General features: G+C 40.6%; 2 protein-coding genes and 1 non-coding gene across 7 annotated transcripts; 1 reads left to right on the forward strand and 2 right to left on the reverse strand.

The window, feature by feature from the left end:
• Window positions 1-718: 718 nt before the first annotated feature.
• On the forward strand, window positions 719-825 carry LOC121797546. Its single transcript, XR_006049907.1, has one exon. It is a non-coding gene; the product is annotated as a small nucleolar RNA R71 (small nucleolar RNA).
• Window positions 826-5,409: 4,584 nt separating this feature from the next.
• Window positions 5,410-9,137, reverse strand: LOC121793363. Its single transcript, XM_042191361.1, has 5 exons — window positions 8,920-9,137; window positions 7,931-8,461; window positions 6,345-6,749; window positions 5,868-6,073; window positions 5,410-5,790 (listed from the first exon to the last, which is right to left on the reverse strand). Exons 2-5 carry the CDS (start codon window positions 8,358-8,360, stop codon window positions 5,545-5,547), a joined length of 1,287 nt encoding a protein of 428 aa, XP_042047295.1. The 5' UTR covers window positions 8,361-8,461; window positions 8,920-9,137; the 3' UTR covers window positions 5,410-5,544.
• Window positions 9,138-13,731: 4,594 nt separating this feature from the next.
• LOC121794101 lies at window positions 13,732-18,436 on the reverse strand. 5 transcript variants are annotated; one of them, XM_042192110.1, is made up of 5 exons: window positions 16,506-18,436; window positions 15,691-15,972; window positions 15,367-15,518; window positions 14,586-14,722; window positions 13,732-14,173 (listed from the first exon to the last, which is right to left on the reverse strand). In XM_042192110.1, the coding sequence occupies exons 2-5, from the start codon at window positions 15,942-15,944 to the stop codon at window positions 13,982-13,984; spliced, it is 735 nt and encodes a 244-aa protein (XP_042048044.1). In that variant the 5' UTR covers window positions 15,945-15,972; window positions 16,506-18,436; the 3' UTR covers window positions 13,732-13,981. The 5 variants fall into 5 exon arrangements, with proteins under 5 accessions (XP_042048044.1, XP_042048047.1, XP_042048046.1 ...); XM_042192113.1 differs by having other exon boundaries at window positions 13,732-14,149; window positions 15,691-15,975; XM_042192112.1 differs by having other exon boundaries at window positions 13,732-14,152; window positions 15,691-15,975.
• Window positions 18,437-23,390: the final 4,954 nt, after the last annotated feature.

Raw genomic sequence — 23,390 nt, forward strand, 5'->3', positions numbered from 1 at the left:
TGGCAAGCTGTCCAATTTGAGTCTCGAGATTCCTCGTAGTAGCCTCCATCTGCCCAAACTTTTCCACTGTCTGTCCTTGAAATTTTCGTTCTCCTTTTGACTCTTAGACATAAAAGAGAGAATCTGTCCCAATTGATCCTCGACGGATGGCTTTTTCTCATAACCCGGGGGTTGAGTGTTGTTTCTCCATTGATTACCCGAGTTATTGCTAAGACTAGCTTGATTCCAACTCGTTTGCTGAGGCCTCCAATTTTGCTGATTGTTGTATTGGTTGCCTTGATTGAACCCTTGGCGATTGTTACCAATGTAGTTCACATCCTCCACGGGAGGTCCTTGAAGACTTGGGCACTGATCAGTATGATGCCCGCCTTGGCACAACCCACATCTCATCACAGTCACAGCTTGGGGTTGAGGAGTCAATTGAAGAGATTTAACTGCCTTTGTCATCGACGACATTTGAGTGCTAATGTCCGCCAGTTGAGCCTCAATTGCGGTCACTCTTTCCGCATCCTTTGTAGCACCAAACGTATCTCCTGCTCTATCAGCTCCTCGCCTTGGATTGTGCCAATTCCTTTGATTATTGGCCAACCTTTGAAACAAGGCTCTCACCTCATCGTGAGTTAAATCATCTAGGTTCCCATTCGAACCTGCAGTCACCAGTCTCGTTCCTTCACTGTTGAGTCCCTTGTAGAATTTCAAAAGGTCGTGCCCCGGAGCTAGTCCGTGACTTGGGCATTTCCTTATCAACTCCGTGAATCTCTTCCATGCTTCCGCGAAGGACTCGTCATACTTCTGTCGGAATGAAGTGATCTCCTCTCTCAATTTCTCAATCTTCATTGGAGAGTTGTATTCCAAGAGGAACAATGTCTTCAACTCTTGGAATGTTGCTATGTTGTAGCCCGGGAGTGAATCATACTACTCTCTTGCCTTCTCCCTCAACGAAAATGGGAACAACGCCCTCTTTATCCGATGATGCTCCACATTAGGAGGTCTATGAGATATTGTCAGTTCGTAGAAGGCGTTGAGATGACTCACCGGATCTTCATCATCCCTATCATGAAATAGATTCCCCCCATTCACCAAACTAATGTAGTGAGGTGGAATATTGACGTTGTCGTTTGCATAAGCGAACTCCCCCGGGTGCTCAATTACCGATCTCAGAGTGTCGCCAAACCTCACCACGGGTGGTGGAATCTCATTGTTATCTGCCATTGATTCACCGTCTGAATCCTGATCCCTTTCTTCACCAAAGAGTCGGTTACTTCTGAATGGACTCGAATAGTCCGGGAAAATCTCAAACTCTGAACCTCTAACCTTGCTTCTTCTTTGATAACAGAGTAGTCCAAACGGTGGTGTACCATGTGATCGCGTTTGCATTCACTTTTTATTTTTATTTTTATTTTTATTACCTACACAGCAGAAAATACACCAAGCACAAGCACAATAAATTTCCTAATACCGAAAGCGAGACCTCTCGACAACTTCGGGGTAAGTACTATAAAAAGTGTGTGCTTAAGTGAAACTAAAAAAAACTAAACTATCTAACCTAAACTAAGAGTTAGAAAGATGTCACCTTGAAAATATACTCCTTCGTCTTCAAGTCCAGACGTGGTAGATAGCTATCACCTCCGAATAAAACGAAATGAGTACCTAAGAAATCAAAAAGAAAGATCAAACAAAATAAAACCAAAAAACTAAAACAATTTAGTATAAACAACCTATTGCCTCCCCGGCAACGACGCCAAAACTTGATGCGTATTTTAGAGTTCTTTTGCCAATTCACAAAGATTATCAAGTTTAAATATTTTAACTCTAATAATACTACAATACTGCAAGAATACAGTGTCGTAGTAGTATTTCAAGTGTCGATCCACAGGAAGGTGAGAGATTGATTATACTTAAAAGCATACAAAAGCATATAAAGGTTTGATTTTTTGATTTAGAAAGTTGTTAACAAATTAGAGTTACTAATTCTACTTAATCTTCAAACGAGAAAACGAGTCACTCCAAGTTGCTCACTAAACTTGTATTGTTTTACATCATTCACACCGAAACATACGAAGGGATTCTAAACATCAACCTAATCGCGTGCACTGAACATGTCTGCGACGAATAGTTCACAGTCAGCTGAACACTTGTTCCATGAACCAATTTTCAACGATATTTAATTCCTACGGAAGCGCGGGAACAAAGACCATCTACTATAATCACCTACTTAATTCACTATCAAATTATCCTCTGAACAATTCTAATTTAATAGCATACCAACAATCAATCAATCCTAAACTATGTTAAAGAGACAATAGTTAAGGAATTAACAACACTACATCTTTAGCAAGAAAACGTAGAGTTTAATCATAGCAAACATTGTTGGTATCAAAACACATGATTCGATGGTGTGAAAACATCCATACAAGCCTAGATTACAACTTGGAGCAACATGAAAAGATTAGCCTAAACACATGGTAGAATGTAGAAATAAAACCATAGGCATTATGCTCTCGTTGAGTGGAATCGGGATTCGGAGACGGATCGTCGGAATAATGGTCAGAATTTCTTCCTTCTATTCTTCCTCCTCATCTCTTTCTCCCTTTTTCTCTCTGTGTTTTTTCGTCCAAAAACCGTGTCCGTCTCGCCAAAAACCGTCCCCAAAACATATAGGAAACTGCCTGTAGCAGTTGCGCAGACAGACCCGGTCGGGTGATTATTTCAAGAGGCTCACTGACTCTTCAACCCAGCCTTCATCGGACCCGGCCGGGTGTAATTTCCAGGCGTGAAATTCACTCGGCCGGGTGTCTCTTTTTGAGGGACTTCTGGACTCTTTACGCTGTTCGACTCTCACCCGACCGGGTGTAATTTCAGCAGGAAATTCACCCGGCCGGGTGATACTTTTCCGCAGGTATTCTGGACCCCGACACTTCAACGGTCTCGTGCTCATCCCGAGCTTCATTCCATGTCCCGTTTTCACCAACCGTTCCACTTCCTAAACTATGAAACACGAAGCACTAAACCATTTAACTCATACGAAACAATAGGAATAAAGACATGCTATTTTGATTCACATCAATTATCGAAATATTCGTATGGAATGTGAGAGATGAGAGAAATATTCGTATGAAAAATAGAATGACAAACGAGGTTTAAATAGACAAAAATTCGAGAAAAAAAACGAAAACGCGTTGCATCGTCCGCCTCGCCCACAATGGGTGGACAATGGGGCGGACGATCTATAGGGCGCGAACGGTGCATCGGGCATCGTCCGCGCATCCACAGTGGGCGGACGATGGCGGGCCTGAGGCATCGGGCGGCCTATCGTCCACCCCATTGCGGATGCTCTAAGGTAAAGACTAGTAGATGGACTTGCCCCGGGCCCGCCTATCGTCCGCCCCATTGCGGATGCTCTAAGGTAAAGACTAGTAAATAGACGATGCATATCAGCGGCGGAGACAGGTGGGGTCGAGTGGGGTCGGCCGACCCCACCGCCGTACCCGGAGAACCGCCCGGAATACTCCTGCCACCGGCCCCCGACCCCACGGCATCCGGAATTCTGCCCTATGATTCATCCTCAAGACGGCAAGCAGCGCAACTTTGCCGACAAAACGTCATTGTTATTCTTAACTATACTAATATGTATTGGATTAATTTGATTGTAATCGGTGGATGATGGGCGAAGGAAAAAGATGCGATGATAGGGAAGATGATGTTCCTTTTTGGGAATGGATCCCCTGATGTGGAGGGGTGCACAGCAGGGGATGCTGCTCCTCACACCCCAATATTTTATATATTTTTTTAAAATTTAATTAAATTAATAAAATAATGGGGTGTGAGGAGCAACATCCCCTGCTGTGCACCCCTCCACAGCAGGGGATCCATTCCCTCCTTTTTGCAATTAGGCTTTTAGTTTATTACTCTAGTAAAAAGGAAGCAATGCTAATTTCACAAATGCTTTACATTATCATAATTTTAATTAAAGAAATTTCTAGTTGAAGGAAAAATTAAGAGTTTCAAGATATAGAGAGCCGCTTTGCAAAAGATTTTCGTATACAATATCATAATTTATTTATCATCTTTTAATCATGTTTCATATTTTTTCTTTTTTTTAATTTAATAGTAACAATAAAATTTTACCCTAATTTTAGTAGATATTATAATTATCTTTACTTTTGATTATTGATTTTAATTACCTTCCATTTTAGATAGATCTCCAAGTTTTTGTTAGCTCTTGTATGCTTAAGTTGAACAAGAATCACAACGATTAGAAGATTGTTGGATAGTATATAACAATTCAAACAAGCTTGAAATAGTTGAAAGAGTGTTTTTCACGATGAAATTTGTCCAAGCCTAAGCTGCAAAGTAAGATGATGACTGATTGAACAACATCTTGATGGTACACCGTGAAAAGTGTATGTTCGCTAACATAAAATAGAGATATTTCATTTGTAATATATTTTAATTTTAAAAATATATTTAAGTATATATGGTCATGTTTGTCCAACCCCACGATTTTTTATTTCTGGATCCGCCATTAATGCATATACATGTACATACACTGACTGACTGACTCTTCCAAATTCTTGAAAATACGCGGACACCCTTTTTTCATAAGATTACTACACATTATATGTATAAATGCCGTTGATTTGTTTCAACTAAAAATGATTTTTGACAGCACTACCTGTTTAATTTCAATTTTCCATGAACGAAAAGTCGCTACGAGCTTGTTGCCTAGCATTATTTTTTGCTTGAAAAACTTTTTCCATTTATATCTTTCGAAGCTGTCTATATGGAGTACTTGCATAACCATCTACGCCAGGACAATCTATAGATGCAACAAAATCTAAACTTTTTTTAGGCTGTAAAATAAAAATCTGTTCTCATTTGAAGAAAAGTAAGGAATTTGTTTAAAAAAGCATAGAAAACTCAAATATCTAGAGTTGAATGAGACAACTGGGCTTCCCTGTAAGAAAAGAAAGTGGAAATATAATAGTATTACATTTATAGTAGTAGCATGTATTTGAGGGGGTAATAATACACATTTACGCGTGTTGTGCTTACCTAATACTAATACCCCATATACATTTACGCGTGTTGTGCTTACCTAATACTAATACCCCATCCATCCTATTCTAAATCATACATTTTTCTTTTTGAAATATCGATTTCTCTACTTTTTCAATGCTACACTACATAAAAACCCATGCCAAATTAGAAATACTCCATTTAGAATTAAATGGAATGGAGAGAGTAATCCCTATCCAGTAACATTTAACCATTATCTAATACTCCTACTTATTTATTGATTAGTGTTTGGATTTGGATAGCATTGACTTTCCACATAAACAATCCCATCTCTGCCAAATAGTCATGTCTTATTATTTTAATGTTTGTTTGCCTACCAGAGACGACAACTAAACATCAAAACTCACAGTAACAAAATTTGCATTTTAAAATGCTTCTCAGAAAACAAGTCATTTTTTTCAGACATGAGTAGAATAAGCCACACCATATTTCTTCTCTGAGTTGTAGTAATAATCTAGGAAGAATCTAACAAGGGAAAAGGATGGGTGATGGATCTCTCTGCAACTTGCCATCAGGTAAGCTCAGTTTCTTCATCTTTTCTTCACACCAAAACAGCTGTTCTTTGCTAATTCTGATCATTCGTAGTGCCCTCGATAGCACTTTGACATCGATAAGTCCTAGCAGCATTTCCACATCTTCTGCTGTACTCGGCCATGATTTCTTCTTATAGCTCTTGCTCTTCTTCCACAGTTCCTTCAGTCTCATTGCTTTCTGCACTTTCAAGAATCAGATCATTGATACGCATTGCTCGTGCAAGTTTAGTGAGACAGAAGCAGAGTTAGTTTTACCTTCTCAAGAGTAGATTGAACCAGTTGAACAGGGGTAGGCATCTGGTTCTGACTTCCAAAGAGACTACGCACACCACCAGATTTTTTCTTGTCCATCTTTACAAATTGGCGGAAACTCAAGATAGAGGTTTCGATTACTCTTAGGACATCTGTCGCATGAACCTTAAGGCCCAACGCCTCTTCTTCTGTAGATCTCTCATCCAATGCTAAAGAAGTGAAGAAGGTCTTTAGAAGTTTTAAACTAAAAAACACAAATTCATGACTAGATTTCATAGTGAAGAACAAGATTCAAATAGTTAACTCAAGACTTGGCTTTTGCCATAAAATCATAAGGAGTTTCAGATATTCATTTTGGAACGAGCAAGCACCCTAAATGTTGTTCATTTAGCAATCTTTGCGGAACATAGAAGTATCTTGTGATAAACTGGTTATTTCACTCAGGAACAGAATAAACATGTCCTTCCCATCATACCGTACCTTGGATAATTGGAACCTGTAACAGTTTGGGCAAGGATTTTCTAGTTCGAGTAAAGATCTCTGGCCTTGACCCAAGTTCAAATGGTTCGTTTTCAATGAATCTCTGCAATAAGACCTGGAACTGTTGGAACTGTTGCGCACTCTGGTTGTAAGAGGCGGGGCTATCAGGTTGGCAGGATATTTTCTGATTCAGCTGTGTGTATTGGCAGTGAAGCGCCTCCCAAGTCAAGCATAATTGAGCTACATACACAGTTTCAAGATCCTGATAAGGGTCGTTAACTGGTTGCTGTAAGTGCTCACACTCCTCTTCGGGTGGCTCAATTTTTCTCAAGGAAAGGCATGCAAGGGGAGAAGCAATCCTTTTAGAAGCGGATTTTGGTGATGGAGTTGAACGAGCATGACAACCTACATCATTTTGAGCTTCAATGAGACGCAAGATGTAGTATCCAATAATTCAATGCATACATCATGAATGAAAAGCCAAACTGCTTACTGAAACGTCACTAATGTTCTTGCTTTTAGTTCATTTATTTGTCAAAGCATGCACAGCTAGATACCCTACTGACATACAATCCATCTTATAGAAAAATTATCTTTGATGTAATCATGCCATGAATAAACCATACCGAGCATGGCAGAATTTCAAGGACATTAGGGACCAACTTTTATGCAAGGAAGACACCTGACACTTGGTAGTTGTACAAATTTTGACTGCATTTAAACACACGATGCACTATTGAAGGCGCAAATCAAAAGAAGTCGTCAAGAATTCAATTACCAATGCAAGAAATGTGGACTACAAGATGACCTTTTTACAGCAAACATAATAACACAAAATCACAAATTTTCATCAACTGGCATTCCATGACTGCCTTTGCAAAAATGTATATGGTCCAACGAAATGGTTCATGTTTGTACTCCCAAACTCTTTTTTTAATTGTAGCAGAGAGAATAGAGAGCCCATTTTACTAATTTGATAAAGCAAAACTAACGAAAAGATGCATCTTTGGTCTTCTTTGGCAAAATTGGTTGTGTCATGATATTCCACACGATTCTAACTTGTCTACTGCGCCAAGATTTAGATTAAACTTCCATTTCAATCCCGTTGATGCACCAAGAGGTACACTTGAATTCTCATAAAGAAGCATGCATTTATATTTGTTCTGTGCAATTTACTTTAAATAAGCATGTCCTATAATGCTTAGACATGTTAAGTTGGCGACGATGTAGCGCAGAGACGCTTCCTCTCTAACCAATAGGTCAAGGGTTCGAGTCACCACGAGGGTGTGGAACCATTATTGATCCTCTTTAAGAAGAGAAAAAATAGACTTGTTAAGCTGGCAAAGGATCTTGAAAACGCTACTCGGGGAAGTTGGGATTCATCAATTATAAGTCAAAATATTGGATTGTGATAATACACATGTGAACTCGCCCCTTAGAATTATTCACACTGACAAAAGTTAAAATCCCCCCCCCCCTAAATCAAGTGGATATGTCACTAGTGTAATCTCATGGGAGCCATGACAAAAAAAAATAAAACTCTTCAATGTAAAAGGAAACACGTTTAGACATGTATTAACACTTACCAACTTCCAGCAGGTGCTGAGAGCTCGAGCGATCAAAAAACAGCATTCGCTCACAGTATATGTCATACACAGCACCGAAACCAGACCAGAACTGACGTCCTTCCGCTTCAACATCCCTCCAATCACTGGAGCTGGTTTCCCCCTCTTCCTCTTCTTCTTCCTCGCCTGCTGGAGAAGTTTCCTCAGGTATCAATACCATGAAGCTATTTCTCCTCAGTTCTTTCAGCCTCCTTTTCACCTCGTTTGTGATGAAATCATCATCATCATCCTCAATTTCAGGATTGTTTGAATCAACACAGACTGATTTTCCCAATGTATCTCCACTTTCATCCTTGGGCTCCTCTGGATGAGGCACTGGCTGATCCTGAGTGACATTCTTCGGGTTAGGTTTGTGAACATTCCTAAACTTCTTCAGTTTGAAGAAATCCATCACTGGTACAGTTACTTGCTACTTCCTGTTATTTTCCACCGCAGCACGATGGATGGATCACTTCATTGGTAACAAAGAATTCAATAATCATAAAAGCTACCCTGCATATAAAAAAAATTACATCACAGTCAAGAATGAACTCCATCCCAGTAAAATGTTAAACAAGCATCCATAAAGCAGTGGTTAAATAAATTTTAAGTATCGCGCCTTAGCCTGCAGATCCAATTTTTATTAAAGAAAATGCAATCTTTGTAAACGAGGGTGGTTGCTTAGGTATACAAGTCACCATCAAAGAAGAAAAAACTGTAGACTTGAGACTTATTTATCATTATAAAAAATGATAGAACTAATTGACAAAATATGATCCATTAGATGGAAACAATGCTAGATACAACAAACAACATCTCATTATCAACTCATTAAACATCTTGATACTGCAAATCCCCAACACCCAAAAAGAAGACAAAAGACGAAAGGAGTGTAAAATGAGAAAACAAGAAAAGCATTAAAAACCCAATCTTTGCATAGGGGGAGAAAGAAAAAGCTCAAGATCACTTACTGAAATGGTGCCGTTCAACAGTTGAAGGCTCCATTCCCATGAAACCCTAGGGTAGTGTGGGGGAGAGAGACTAGAAATAACGAGGGGCTTGTATATTTGAGAAAGAAAAATGAGCTATTGAGGAATGCAATAAATGCAATATTTCCAACATCACCATAAATAAATGAAAATCACCATTGACAAAGCTTGGATTTAGTACAATTACTACGAGTATTCAGTAAAGATATAAATGGAAATGTGTACTCCAGCAGGACCATATCTACAAAATAAATATGGAGTATATACTTGTGTTTGGTTCATGAATTGAAATTTACAACTTAATTATACACGGATAACCATCTTTCAACTAAAAGAATCTCGTAACATAGTAATTATAATAGTTTAATCATGGATTAAAACACAAACCTTTACTACTCCTAGTTAGAAAAATTAAGTGTGTTTGCTGACGGTAAAAAAGTTAATGTTTAAAGTTAAAAGGTTTCAGATTCAACTAAAGTTAATGTTTGAAGTTAAAGGGTTTCAGATTCAACTCCACCGCAGCGTGGCATTATCATTGTACAAAGCAGTAGAAGTACTAGTACTTATGAATATGAGTAGCAAAATTAGTAGATTTAGATTTAGATTTAGATTTAGATTTAGATAAAGATTGGAGTACTACTAAAAGGAATCCCATCCATCCCCATTTGCCTTCTAGAGCAGAGAATATTGTCAGTAAACAAAACAAATAAACACATCAGATCGGACTACGCTCTGTGATGTAGTATCCATTTTCATTTTCAAATACTCCTACATAGTATTACATATTTCCATCCATCCAAATTTAATTGAGCCATTAATTTTTTTAATGTCCCAAAAAATATACAGATTTTATTACCATTTTTTTGAAATTTATTTTGAAATTCTTTTTAAAAAAATTAATCCCAAAATCATCTATAAATACACACATTCATCATCCATTTTGGTGAAATTCGGTCAAGAGTTGTGAGATTTTTTAATTTTATGAATTTAATTATGTAATTTTTAATTTTTAGGATTTAAATTATGTAATTTTTAATTTTTAAGACTTTAATGAAGAAAATTTTAATTATGGAATTTTTTTTTTTTGTAATTTGTAATATTATTCCGGTTATTTTTAATGTATTTTAATATTGTGGAAATATTTTTATTTAAATTGAATAATAGAATGGTGGGACCATTGAGCATGTCCTTGCGGAAGAGCACGGATGTGGGTGTTGTGCTCTTGCCTAAGAGCAGGGAGTAAAAGTGGGTCCGGGCCCACATCCGTGCTCGTTGGCAAGAGCACGGATTAGGATGCTCTTAAGAGTCTCAATTAAGTCTAGCATGAACTTTAAAAAAATATAAAGAAAAGTTGATAAAAAAAATAATAGGTCTCATTTTTACATACGTTTTATAATAAAATGCGAGTGAAATTATGTTAGTGAAATGTTGGGTCTATTACCATTTATAGAAGATTCTAACTGACTCCCAATATGAGACATACTAAAATGAAAAATCAAGACTCCTAAAATGGGACGGAGAGAGTAATACTTTCTCTTTCCACGGTAGTTCGGTAGCATTTCTTATCTCATTCACTTTGCCTTTTCTTTCTATTAACTTTAATTCTTTTTTTACTTTATTCTATTTCCAACTTACCCTGTTAACAATAATTTCTTAATTCCATGGCGCAGCCTTTAAATTTAAATACATTTATCCATAAAAAAATAATTTCTTAATTTATGCGCAAAAAGGAAATGACCCAACTAAAATGAAACATGAGGAGTATATATATAGGGATATAAATTGGACCGATTAGCTAAAAACCGATGCCTTATTCGGTTTAGTTTACTTATAAAAACTAGTGGTGCAAACCATTCCAAACCTGATGAACCGATTAGTTCGTCCTTGAACCAACAACCAATCAGACCAGTCTTTCTTATACTAATATTTTTTTAATATTTTGTTCACCACTCATCCAAGCTAAAAATTAAAATTCACTGTTTATTACTCCATCCGTCCTATATTTGTATTCCTTTTGGACGTCCTATTTAAAATGAGTGATTTCATTTTTTTAATAAAAAAAATATTATTTACTATGTCTTACTTTATTATCTATTCACATGTCTTCTTCAATCTCTCTTTAATTAATTCCGCCCAACATCATTTTCTTAATTCTCGTGACTAAAGGAAACGTGGAGTATAATTTATGACCGGACGGATAGAGTATATATTGAAATTTTATAATTAAATAACACTCCATACTTATCTATCTTTATTCATATTTAATTATATTTGTCACTTACTATATACTCCCTCCGTCCCTCTGTAGTTGAGTCGTATTTCTTTTTGTAGTTGAGTCGTATTTCTTTTTGGATTGTTATACTCTAATTGGGTCATTTCTTTTTTTGGCAATATTTATTCTCTTACTTTATTCTCTCTTTATCTCTCTATCTTTTTCATTTCTACTTTGTTTTCACTTTACTTAACTCACTTAAAATAAAATTTTTTTAAATCTCATGTAAAAAAACGCCTCTAATACAAAAGGACGAATAGAGTACTAGGTTTAAACATCATGTACTCCACTGAGCAAGTTTATAGTAGTAGTATTACTAGTATTTACTCTGAAACAAATGAGGTATAATAATAAAAGAAAATGTTGCCGACGTAAATTGTGTCCATCAGAGCATCCGCAATGGCGGTGAGCCCACCGGCTAGCCGATCCCTAGCGCTCGCCGGTCCGCTCGCTGAACCATTGCAGCCGGCGAGAAAAACGGCGAGCGCACGCCGATTCCCTCGTGCTGGCCGAAGCGCTCGCCGATCGGCTGGCCGCCATTGCAGGCTCCCGATCGGCGAGCGATCGGCAAGCGGATTTTTTTTTAATTTAATTTTCGAAACACTATATATACGCGACTTGCACGTCATTTTCATTTGCACCACTTGTTATAACGAGTACTCTCTCTATCTTAATTTATGTACAAGAGCAACAACGCGAAATGGAGCACACCAACGAGCCTACTCCAGGGACGCCCGTGGGAGGTGGATGGGGTCCGATGGCCGGGTACTACAACATGTACCCTTGGCAGCAGATGATGCCCGGGGGTGGTGTGCCGGGATGGCAGGGGATGCCGGGGGGGCGGCGATGCAGGGAGGGCCAGCGATGCAGGGCGGGCAGGGGGTACCGGGGATGCAACCCGGGATGCAGATGATGCCGGGGTACCCGGGGATGCAGGGGACGCCGGGGGAGGGGGGGACAACGTCTATTGCCCCAGTTTTGATTTTGTGACTGCTTCTTCGCACACATCGACCCCAGCGGAGACGCAGTTCACTGGGTGTGATACTTTCTCCTTAGAGGAGTTGGGGATAGATCTCGGGGATGCGGACACTCCCTTTCAAACCGGGGGAGTAGGGCGGGGTCGGGCGCGCCACAGAAGAAGAAGGGGAAGAGGGTGGTCGGCGAGTCGTCGCAGCCGGCTGGTGACGACAGCCTGGCACGGAGGAAGTGGACGGACGCGGAGAACGTCGCGCTGTCCAAGGCGTGGGTGAGTGTTTGCGATGATCCCCTCGTCTCGAACAATCAGAGGATCTTCAACTTGTGGGCTAAAATAGCAGCAGCCTACAAGGCATTTTGCCCGGAGGGGAGGTCACGCAGCGGGGAGGAGTGCCGGAAGGGGTGGGACCGAATCCGGGCTGGAGTCTCCCGATTTTCGAGCTTGTACACCAACGCCCTCCGAATGCAGACCAGTGGCCAAACTGACGAGGACTGCAGGAGGATAGCAGAGAAAGAGTTCCCCGTGCCCGGGCTTTACAAGGAGTTCACCTACTGGAACTGCTACGAGGTGCTGATGGACTCCGAGAAGTTTCGGGCAGGTGTCGACGCTGGCTGGCTGAAGAAGCAGCGCCTGAACTATACCGGTGATTACAGCGGCGGCACCAGCGGCGGTTCCCACGACCTCGCCGCACTCGCCCGATTGGTCAAAGACGGGCGCAACGGACTCGCCAGGCCTCCAAGGAGGTCCAGTCGGTATCCCCCCTGTTGGTCAGTCGATAGTCGACCTCGCCTTCTTCGCGCGTCAACAAACGCGCTCTCAGATGTGGAAGGTCTTAGCTGAATGGAGGACGGCAACCGACCCCGAGGAGAAGAGTTTTCTCAACGCGATGCTCGTGAGTATGCGGGCCAATTTAACCTCCGCCGTGGCACAGGTGGAGGACCTCAGACGCGGGCTCAGATGCCGCATATTTGAGGGTCCCGGATAGCGGCGACAACGACGACGACGGCGAGGAGTGAGGCGGAGGCGGGGGGCTCGTTTGTGGAGGAGGATTTTTTTTATTTATGTAATTTTTTAAAAAATTAATGTAACTTTTTTTAATTAATGTACTTTTTAAAATTTTAATATTATTATTGAGTATTCCTGTATCTGTGTCGAAAATTTAATTCCGTTTTTTGTGTGATTGTTAATTATTTGTTTTTATAATTTTGTTTATTGTGGTCAGGCTATGACTGAGCTATTACTTGTCCAGTTGCTTGTCCTAATGAAGTGGCAGGAGGAGTTTTTAAGACTACTGATGTGACAGGAGGAGTTTATGATTTGTGGCTAGATTATAACTGGACTATTGCTTGTTCAAAACCATCGTGGATGCTTTCACATGTGGCGATGCAGCGACAGTATCAGACTACCAGAAACCACGTCTCGTTTACCGGTACAGTGTTAAAAATAAAATTTTCTCTCAATATACAACAGCTGTTTCTACTATTTTGGCATTTATAGTAGATGTATGATGTATCTCTCTCGATCCACACTAATCCACCACGTGCTCTTTTATTACTACTCTCACCTTTATATTAGTATTACCACAATTGGACATATACATAATCCATTCATCTATGATCTATTCATCATTCACAAACCTTTGCCTCCACTTTTCATGGTCTAAAATTACAATCTCTCATATTTACATCATATACAGGTTCTCAGGCCATGAATGGTCTAAAATTAGCTTAATTGAGATCTGGGATTGATTTCAATGGGCGACTTCAGAGATGGAAATTTAGAAAATAAGAGAGGTGTTAATATCCCAGCCAGGTTGGTGGTATTGGCTGAAACTTCTGTTTTGCACAAGCCAATAAATCATAGTAATCTGCATCAGCTAAGCAGTCGCGAAAATCCGTGAAAAGTCTGTCTAATATCTTCCACTCAACTTTGAAGGATCTTGAGTATGGATATGGCAGAAACACCTGCTGAACCAAATTCACATCACACTACAAAACTATTCAGCTACTCCATTTTATTGAAAAGTAAATGGAGGAAAAGAATAGGAAGAGTTCCTATTGCAGGAGGAACCATTTAATTCACTGGCCTAATGAGTTGACTGAGACATACCAGATGTGTTCAAATTAACAATCAGAATGAATTCATCACATGCCAAGGCTGGGCTGGCTGGGTGTTACAGTTTTCTTATTCATTTTGTTTCTAAGCCCTAAGGGACACAGTGAGTTACTACATGACTATTTTCTTTGCTTCAGTAATAGGCGGGTCAGGAGCAGATTTTTATATTCACAGGCTTACGCCTAAAACTAAGTCATGTTAAATTCACTAGCTCGGAGTATTTCATTTAAAGTCTGCTGTGTACAACATAGGAAAACTCTGATAATACTTGGAAATTTTACTTACATCGCCCTCAAGTGCAAGACGTTTAAGCAAATGAAACGTCTGATGATTCTCCTCCAAGTTGTCAATGACAGCCAACCAAATAACTGAAGCAAGCTCATGAGCTCTGTCCCTTGATTTGCCACAGGCAATAAACTGATCTGCCATAATGACAAGATTACCAGGTAAACAATCTTTAGCTGAGTCTCAGAACACAATGCAGAGATTTATTTCTCTTCACATACGATTAATTCCTAAAGGAGCAGTAATATGGTTCTGCCCATGATTCATTCCGCCTAATGCTAAACACAAAATAATTCCATGGCACCACATAGAGGATATGAAATGAATAATCACAATTATAGATGATGCAGATATGATATCATTACACTATCTACAAGGATAGTCTCTACACTGATGAATATGGTCTAATAAACCATGGATGAATGTGGTGGAAAATGCTGCAGAACTGGACCGTTTAGTTAAGTTGTTGCCTATTAGTGAATCTTGAGAGGTTTTTTAGTTAAAATACTAAACAAAACCAAGTAGTTAACTACATTTGAGCTAATGTAACAATAATTAGACTGAAATACCAAATATTAAAAAGTGATCTTAAAGTATTTTGCATCAGACAAGTTCTTGAAAGGGCCAGTTGACATGCAGGAATAAGTCATGCATGCTCTAAAAACACGTTAGCATTTCATTCAGGCAGTTGAGTGTAAAATGAAACTATTCAGCAACCATAAGCTGAACGCTGATACATAAGGATCATTACGAGAGATATGTTAATGGCATGAGATTGTACCTATTATAGTTCCATGAAGTATAACTGGTGAAGGAGGCAAAGTTGAAATTTCGAGCTGCTCTTTCAGAAACAAGTATGAATGACCTACAATCTCACTTAGCTCATCACCAAGTGGAAAGATACATTTACTCATACACAGAGCAATAAACCTCCTGAAAAAGAAGGGGAATCATTCAACCAACGAGTTCTAGGTGCAAAAAGAATGACCATATTCCTAACCAGAACTTTACGTGTAATCATAGGAACTAGTATGCTCTTAATTCCAGTTAATCTTTAATGGCATAGCACCATAAATATGGGAGATTGGTTAAGTCGATGACCAACCTCTTGCTCATCCCACGAGGAATAGGGCCAGGCCACCTTTCACTATGACCAGCCATAGGGAAACACCTAATAAGAGCAGCGTGCCACAAGCAATCCTGCCTAAACAAATCAGCCCAGTATTTATTAACACAGGCGAGGTGTCCCCACTCCACCATGGGTACACGAATAAAGATTTCGATCAGCAGATGATCGGGAAGCCTTGCACTAGGACAATCAACTGAAAGTAACAAGGCTTTGTTGCTCTCTTCTGCCATTCACCACAGCATGCAATGCTAGTTGATCCTGCTGGAAAACAAAGGATAAAATAGTCAGTCAAATTAGTCAATCACGAAGTACGTGAGCCGCTTAACTGGATACGAGTATTTCATACAGAAACTGTGCTGAGTTTGTTGACAGACTCAAAAGCTTGACCAGATTCACTATTACTTAAAAAGATGCTCGGTAAATGAACTCATGTGATCAGGATCAAATTTGAAAACGAAAAGAAAAACAGAGTGACGCAATTCCAAGAGATAGATAGTAGTACTGTACTCCTACTGCAAAATACAAATTGTGGCATCATTCCTAAATAAAACAAGGGGAAGGGGCAGACAACTCAATTGCAAAGAAATAAAAGAGGGAATAATCAAAATCGAACACCATTACCACTAAAATGAACCAAATATTAAGATTAAAAACAATAATCGACGAACTGATATGCCCTACTATGAAGGTTTGTTCATAATATAATTGAGCCAAATAGGTAGCAGGGAACACCGGCAATACTCAAAAGAGGGAGATAACAGATTAAAGCATAAACACCGCCAATAAATCACCTGCATATATAACTTGTGGGCGGAGAGATATGAAGAAGGCGTGCAGTATCTGTGAAGCGGTGACAAAACCAGCTCACTTGTTTGGAAACCCCACTCCACATTTACTAGGTGTATGATTTATTTTTATATGAATAATGAAAGATGGGATAGTTCTTAAAGGTGTGCTTTTCTACCCACCAAATGTACTGCTCCCTCTGTCCCGGCTAAAATGACACATTTATTAGCCGCACGAGATTTTAGAAGCTATTGGTTAAAGTGTTTAATTTGATAGATAAAAGTGGGGTATAAGTATTAAAATAGAGAGATAGAAAGATGAATATTTTAATATGAGTGAGAAAAAAATGGTTGAGTGTATTAATTGAAGAGAGAAAGCTTCCAAAAAATGAAATGTTTCATCATAGTTGGGACAAATTTAAAAGTAAAACGTGTCATGTTAAATTCATATAACTATCTTAATTTAAATGATTTTTTCACAATCCAAGCCCCTTGGCCTAGCGGTAAAGGGTGTTGGATACCGCCTCCATCCTGGAGGTCTCGAGTTCAAGATGGAGGGAGTTGTATCAATATAGTCCAAAAAAATGTGAATTATGACATTAATATTATTTAATAACAATAAATTTGTTATAACTAACTTTTAAAAAAATCACAAAACTTTAAATTCATATAACTATCTTAATTTAAATGATTTTTTCACAAAACATATATCAAAATTTTTAAATAAGGATTCTAATGAAATCTCAACGGCACATGTTTAGATGTCAAAATTTGAATTTTTTTTATGAATTTTGGATTTCTTCGACAAACAGTTAAATATCAACATATCTGTCATAATGTATGTAGAATGACAACATTAAATTGTGTTGGCATACTCAATGTATTATATTGATATATTATACTATTACTGTATTTATATCTTATTCAAAATCCTAACTTTTGATAGTTATTCATATATTTTTAATATTAAAAAATGAAAATAAATTACACATGACAATTTATAGAACATTAGATCTCTAAAATCGGCCTTAAAATAATTGTAATTAGCAATTAATTAAAATAGTTGTAATTAACATAATGAGTTACACAAAACAAGAGTTTTAGAGATAATAACAAAAATGTCGTTATGACTATTTTAACAAAATTATAAACTAAAAAGTTTTTTTTGTTTTTAGAATATTTGAGTTGGAAGTGAAAAAGTTTTAGAAAATAAATAATTAAGGTAATAAAGATGAGAAAATGAAAAGATCAATTTTTGTTCTTGTGATTAATGAAAAAAATGAAAAGATTTTGGAAGAAGAGTAATTTTTTAAAATATTTTTAAATAATTTCATAGTATTAAATTTATAAAGAAAATAAAATTTATATTATTAAAAGTGGGGATTAAAAAGTTACTAGTGTATTGCTTTGGAATAATAGAATTTTCAAAAGTTGTAGTATAAGAATATCGTGAAATACGTATCTGAATAAATATGGATTATGCCTGAATAAATAAAAAAGATTATTATTCTGGATTGAGAAGCTTCTTCAACAGGGCTTCCCGCCCCGGAAAAGGACTCCCATGCCCAACTCCGCCGGCGGCCGGAGAAGAAGTACCCCTTTCTTCCACCATAGTCCTCTCACTAGTCGTTTTCTTCCTCAGTCGCCTCACTCTATCTCTCCTCTCTCCTCTTCTCCCTCCTCCCTCGCTCTCACTCCTCCGCACCTCCTCCTTGTTCAAACCTACACTGGCCGCCGCCCGGGGAATCCTCCCGCCCCCTAGACGTCCCCAGCAGCCCGAAATCAACCTTGCTCCACCCGCTCTTATCCTCGTTGTCTGATGGAGTACGTACTAAACAAGCCCAACAGCAGTAAAGCCCAAGACAGAGTATCAGTTCGGCATGACTAAAGAGTATCAGTCCGGCGTGACTAAAGAGTTCAGTTCGGTACAACCAAAGAGTTCGGCCCCAGCCTACAGCTCGGTGAAAGCCAACTCATCAAGCTCTGCTCTCAGGTCGGCATCAAGCTCTACTCTCAGATCGGCAAAAGCTGCTCGGCAATAATTCAGCAGTTCGGTCTCAGTATTCGACCGAACTAGGAGATAGTGGACTCATACAAGATTTCCACCTCCGCTACACCGACGATCTATTTAGTGGTGTCAAGCAGTCATTAACTCATGCAGGATAGTGGACCCATGCAAGGTCGCCACGATCTCCACGACATCCACTACCTAATAAATGCTGCATGCCACGATCTTAGTTCACTGTATAAATAGAACCTAGGTCAGATAGATAAGGTCTTCTGCTTCTTCTTTAAAACTCTAAAAAAGCTCTCTAGAGAGAATATCATAAAGCAGGCCAGTATTGTAAGCTGTAATTCGCAGATCAAGCAATACAAACCTGCCCCCATTTTTCCCCGTGGACGTAGATTTACCTCAGTAAATCGAACCACGTAAAACCTCTGTGTCGTAATTTATTTTTACGTGCATTAATTACCATTGAAAATTCGCCGCATCATCACTGGCGCCGTCTGTGGGAAACAGAGAACCAAATTTGTGATAAAGCGAGTTTTTGATCCTCTTCTACCAAAAAAAAAAAAAAAAAAAAAAAATGCATACCAGATCACATAACACCCGTGCCTCCGTCCGTGATAACCATGAGGAAGCTAATCCAGCAGCCCATAGGCCTGGAAAGCAGCCTCGTGAAAAATCTACTTCCAGTTCTCACGGAGAAGGAGCAAGCCGCTCAAAAGGTCCACACACCGAGTCTTCCCAGCAGCCTGATTTGAACGAGGCTGTCAAGCTGTTCTTGGCCGAGAAGCAGGAGGAGTTCTTAACCTTCCTGCAGAAGAGCCAACAGTCGGAGAAGACAACGGCGGATTCTCCCTCCTCATCCAGACATGAAAGTCACTACCGCAGTAGTGACGTGTCTTCCAGGAGAAAGAATCCTCAACCCCGACATGTTCCTCCTCGGTACCGGAACCACAGGAGAACTCCATCTCCTCCGTACCGAAGAGATGTCGGGTTCGCCATGTACGGAGCATTAAAGACTCCATTCTCGGACGACATCACCCGGACTCCTTTGCCGCGGAACTACCGGACACCGTCAATGACTTATGACGGGCTAGAGGATCCTCATGACTTCTTGGGACGCTATCAATATAATATGGCGAACCAGGGTCTCAATGAGGTCCACATGTGCAAGCTGTTCCCCGAGTTGCTCATCGGGAACGCCAGAAGGTGGTTCGACAGCCTTCCTCAAAGCAGCATCAGATCCTACCGAGATCTCATGGATGCTTTTCACAGGAGGTTCTTTCAGAAAGCGGAAGCCCGAATCACTTCGGCTCAGCTGCTTTCTATACGTCAAGGTCGCGACGAAAAGATCAGCGACTTCCTGACGAGATTCCATAAGGAATGCCTACAAGTAGATAATCTCAATGATCTACTTGTCATCTCGGCATTCCAAAATGGAATCCTGCCCGGAGCTCTCTACAGAAAGCTCGTGGAGTGCGGTCCGCAAACAGCTCAAGAAATGTGGGACATTGCGGACCAGTTTTCTCGTGCGGATGAGGCAGACCGTCGAAAACGGTCGTTAGACAGCTCATCCCAAGGAGACAAAAGGAAGCCCGATCAAAGCGACCAGGTGCTTCCTCGCCGAACTCCTTTTGAAAGAATTCAAAGGGCACCAGTACAAGGCAGATTGGGACCACGTCTCAATCCTGAGAAGCCGCCCGCTCAGTTCGTACCATTAAACAAGTCAAGAGCGGAAATTTTCGAACTACATTCCGATATGTTCGAAAAACCAAAGCGGATGACGAAATCAGCCGCACGGCGACTTCAGGATCAATATTGCTCCTTCCATCAAACCCACGGTCACGATACCGAGGAGTGCCGAGATTTGGCTGCAGGTATTGACGTTCTTGTGAAAACAGGAACGTTAAAAAAATACCAAAGCAAGCAGCCGAAAAAGAACAAAAGGCAGAGAAGTGCGAACTGCAATCCTCAGGATCCGAAAAGACATGAGGATCCCGAAGACGATGACGAGCCGCAATACGATGGAGTAATCCTGACTATTGATGCTCTCCCAGCCGGGAAGACTAAGTCGTCCCTAAAAGCAGAACGCAGAGGTTCCAATCAAGAGGAACCAACACATAAAAGGCTGAAGAAAGACGAAGTGATTACATTTTCAGATGCCGATCCCGTCCCAGCCATCTCTCCTCACCAAGACGCTATTGTCATCCAAGCCGGGGTGGCAAACAAACTGGTCCACAGAGTATTTGTGGATACAGGAGCGTCAGTCAGCATTCTTTTTAAAGAATGTTTCGATAAAATGGAAGTGGATCCAGCTCGGCTCAGTCCGGCTCCACTTCCTCTGAAAAGTTTCGCCCAGGAGGACACCCGCCCTGAAGGTATTATCAGCCTTCCGATCACGGTGGGAAAAGCGCCTACAAGCTCCAATACGATGATCGAGTTCTTTGTGGTGAAAGCTCGGTCTCCGTACAACATCATCCTGGGGAGGGACTGGCTCAACACAGTTCGGGCCGTTTGCTCTACTTATCACCTCACCATCAAGATTCCCACTAAAAATGGGATAGCGGTCATCCGAGGTGATCAAAAGAGAGCAAAAGAATGTCTGCAGATTGCGCTTAAAAGTGCCGAGCAATCAGTTCGGCACCATCAAGCATAGCAATCACAGCAACCGGAGTCGGAGGCAAGCGAGATGACCGAAGTCACTTCAGAGCCGAACTCAATGACCGTTCAGTTATACGAAGATGATCCATCCAGAACGGTCAACGTCGGCTTCGCAGGAACGCCTCTACTCCGGGAAAAGACCATTCAGCTCCTCAAGGAGTACAAAGATGTCTTTGCATGGTCTCCGTTGGACATGACCGGAGTGCCCCCCGAGGTAATCACTCATCGGTTAAATATTGATCCTTCAATCCGGCCAGTAAAACAGAAGCAAAGACTCTTTGCGGCAGAAAGAAGCCAAGTCATCCATGACGAAGTCCGCCAATTACTAAAAGCGGATGTACTATTCGAGGTGAAATATCCTTCTTGGGTGGCCAATCCTGTGATGATCAAGAAAAAAGGAGGAGGATGGCGGATGTGCATAGATTTTACCGATCTAAACAAGCACTGTCCAAAAGATTGCTATCCCCTTCCGAATATAGATAAAAAAGTAGAAGCTTTGATCGGTTTCGAAATTTTCTGTTTTCTTGATTTATACAAAGGATATCACCAAGTGTTGATGGATGAGAGTGACGCTCCGAAAACAGCTTTCATCACCGATTTCGGCATTTTCGCTTATAAAAAGATGCCATTCGGTTTAAAGAATGCCGGAGCCACTTATCAAAGGATGGTAGACAAGCTTTTTCGGCACCTAATCGGGAAACAGGTTGAGGTGTATGTCGACGACATAGTTGTCAAAAGCAAAAGCACTTCGGAGTACGAAGACAACCTCAAATCCACTCTCGACGTGCTCCGGAAAGCCAACCTCAAACTCAACCCCCAAAAATGTACCTTTTTGGTAGATTCAGGAAAATTTCTGGGTTGTTGGGTTTCAAAGGACGGACTCAAGGCAAACCCTTCAAAAGTTCAAGTCATTCAAAACATGGCAATGCCGAAGTCCATACATGACGTGCAAAGGCTAACCGGATGTCTAGCCGCACTGAATCGATTCCTTTCCCAAGCAGCCGAAAAGCAACTGCCGTTCTTCAAAGTGTTGAAAAAAGCACCAAAGTTCGAGTGGGGAGCCGAGCAGAAAAAGGCCTTTGACGAGCTCAAAAGTTATCTAGCCGAGCTTCCTATTCTCTCTGCTCCAACCGAAGCCGAAGTAATATTCTTATACTTAGCGGCATCAGATCAAACCATCAGCGCGGTGCTTGTACGAGAAGAAGGCCTAAAGCAGTTTCCCATCTACTTTACAAGCCGAGCATTAAGAGGTCCAGAAACAAGGTATCAACCTCTGGAAAAAATTGCTCTGGCGTTAGTAAATGCAGCAAGGAGACTGCGGCCATACTTCTATGCTCACAAGGTATGTGTCTTAACCGATCTGCCTCTTCGGCAAGTTTTGACCAAGCCAGAAGCATCAGGCAGAATCGCCAAATGGGCCATAGAGCTGGGAGAACACTCGATCGAGTACCTACCTCGGAAAGCCATCAAGGGACAAGCCTTGGCAGATTTTCTTACAGAGGCCAAGTTCGATCAAGCAATCCCTGTCATTGCCGAACAGAAAAAGTCTGCCAATGCCGAACTTGCACAGCCCTTGGAATCCGAAGTAGAGCCGCCAGACTGCTGGAGCGGATTCGTAGATGGAGCTTCAAACAAGATGGGAAGTGGAGCTGGTATTTTACTCGTCGCTCCCGACGGACACGAGGTAACCTACTCACTTCGGTTCCTATTCCCCACTACTAATAATGAAGCCGAGTACGAAGCCCTCCTGGCCGGACTTCAGTTAGCGCAAAGTCTGCTCGTCAAATCTCTCAAAGTCCATTGTGATTCACAAGTCATAGTAAATCACATGTTGGGTACCAGTGAAGCCCGTGACGAGAGAATGAAGAAGTATTTGGACAAAGCGCAAAGCATCAGCCGAAGTTTCTCCTATTTTCGGATAATCCGCGTTCCCAGAGCGGAAAATAGCCGAGCAGATACCTTAAGTAAGTTGGCCTCAGATCCGAGCTCAAAGGCGGAAGAATTAATGCATCGAAGCATTGATGAAGCCGAGGTACATTCAATATCCAGCTCGCCGAACTGGATGACGCCGATCTTGCAGTATCTGGATCAAGGACAATTGCCCGAAGATAAGAGAGAAGCTCGGAAGATCACGTGCCGAGCACTTCGGTACGAACTTCATGAAGGAGTCCTCTTTAGAAAGTCTTACCTCCAGCCGTTATTGCGGTGCGTAGGACCAGAAG

The sequence above is a fragment of the Salvia splendens genome, chromosome 3, assembly GCF_004379255.2.
Source record: "Salvia splendens isolate huo1 chromosome 3, SspV2, whole genome shotgun sequence".
NCBI lineage: Eukaryota > Viridiplantae > Streptophyta > Magnoliopsida > Lamiales > Lamiaceae > Salvia > Salvia splendens.

Bases quoted from the DNA above. Each gene is read 5' to 3' on its own strand.
- LOC121793363 (XM_042191361.1), bottom strand. From the start codon at position 8,360: ATGGATTTCTTCAAACTGAAGAAGTTTAGGAATGTTCACAAACCTAAC. The intron at 6,750-7,930 runs GTAAGTGTTAAT...AAAATGATGTAG, and splicing joins TCAGCACCTGCTGGAAGTTG to GTTGTCATGCTCGTTCAACT. The intron at 5,791-5,867 runs GTAAAACTAACT...TTGAAAGTGCAG, and splicing joins TTCAATCTACTCTTGAGAAG to AAAGCAATGAGACTGAAGGA.
- LOC121794101 (XM_042192110.1), bottom strand. From the start codon at position 15,944: ATGGCAGAAGAGAGCAACAAAGCCTTGTTACTTTCAGTTGATTGTCCT. The intron at 14,723-15,366 runs GTACAATCTCAT...TCATTATGGCAG, and splicing joins ACTTCATGGAACTATAATAG to ATCAGTTTATTGCCTGTGGC. The intron at 14,174-14,585 runs GTAAGTAAAATT...ATAGTTTTGTAG, and splicing joins GTCTTGCACTTGAGGGCGAT to TGTGATGTGAATTTGGTTCA.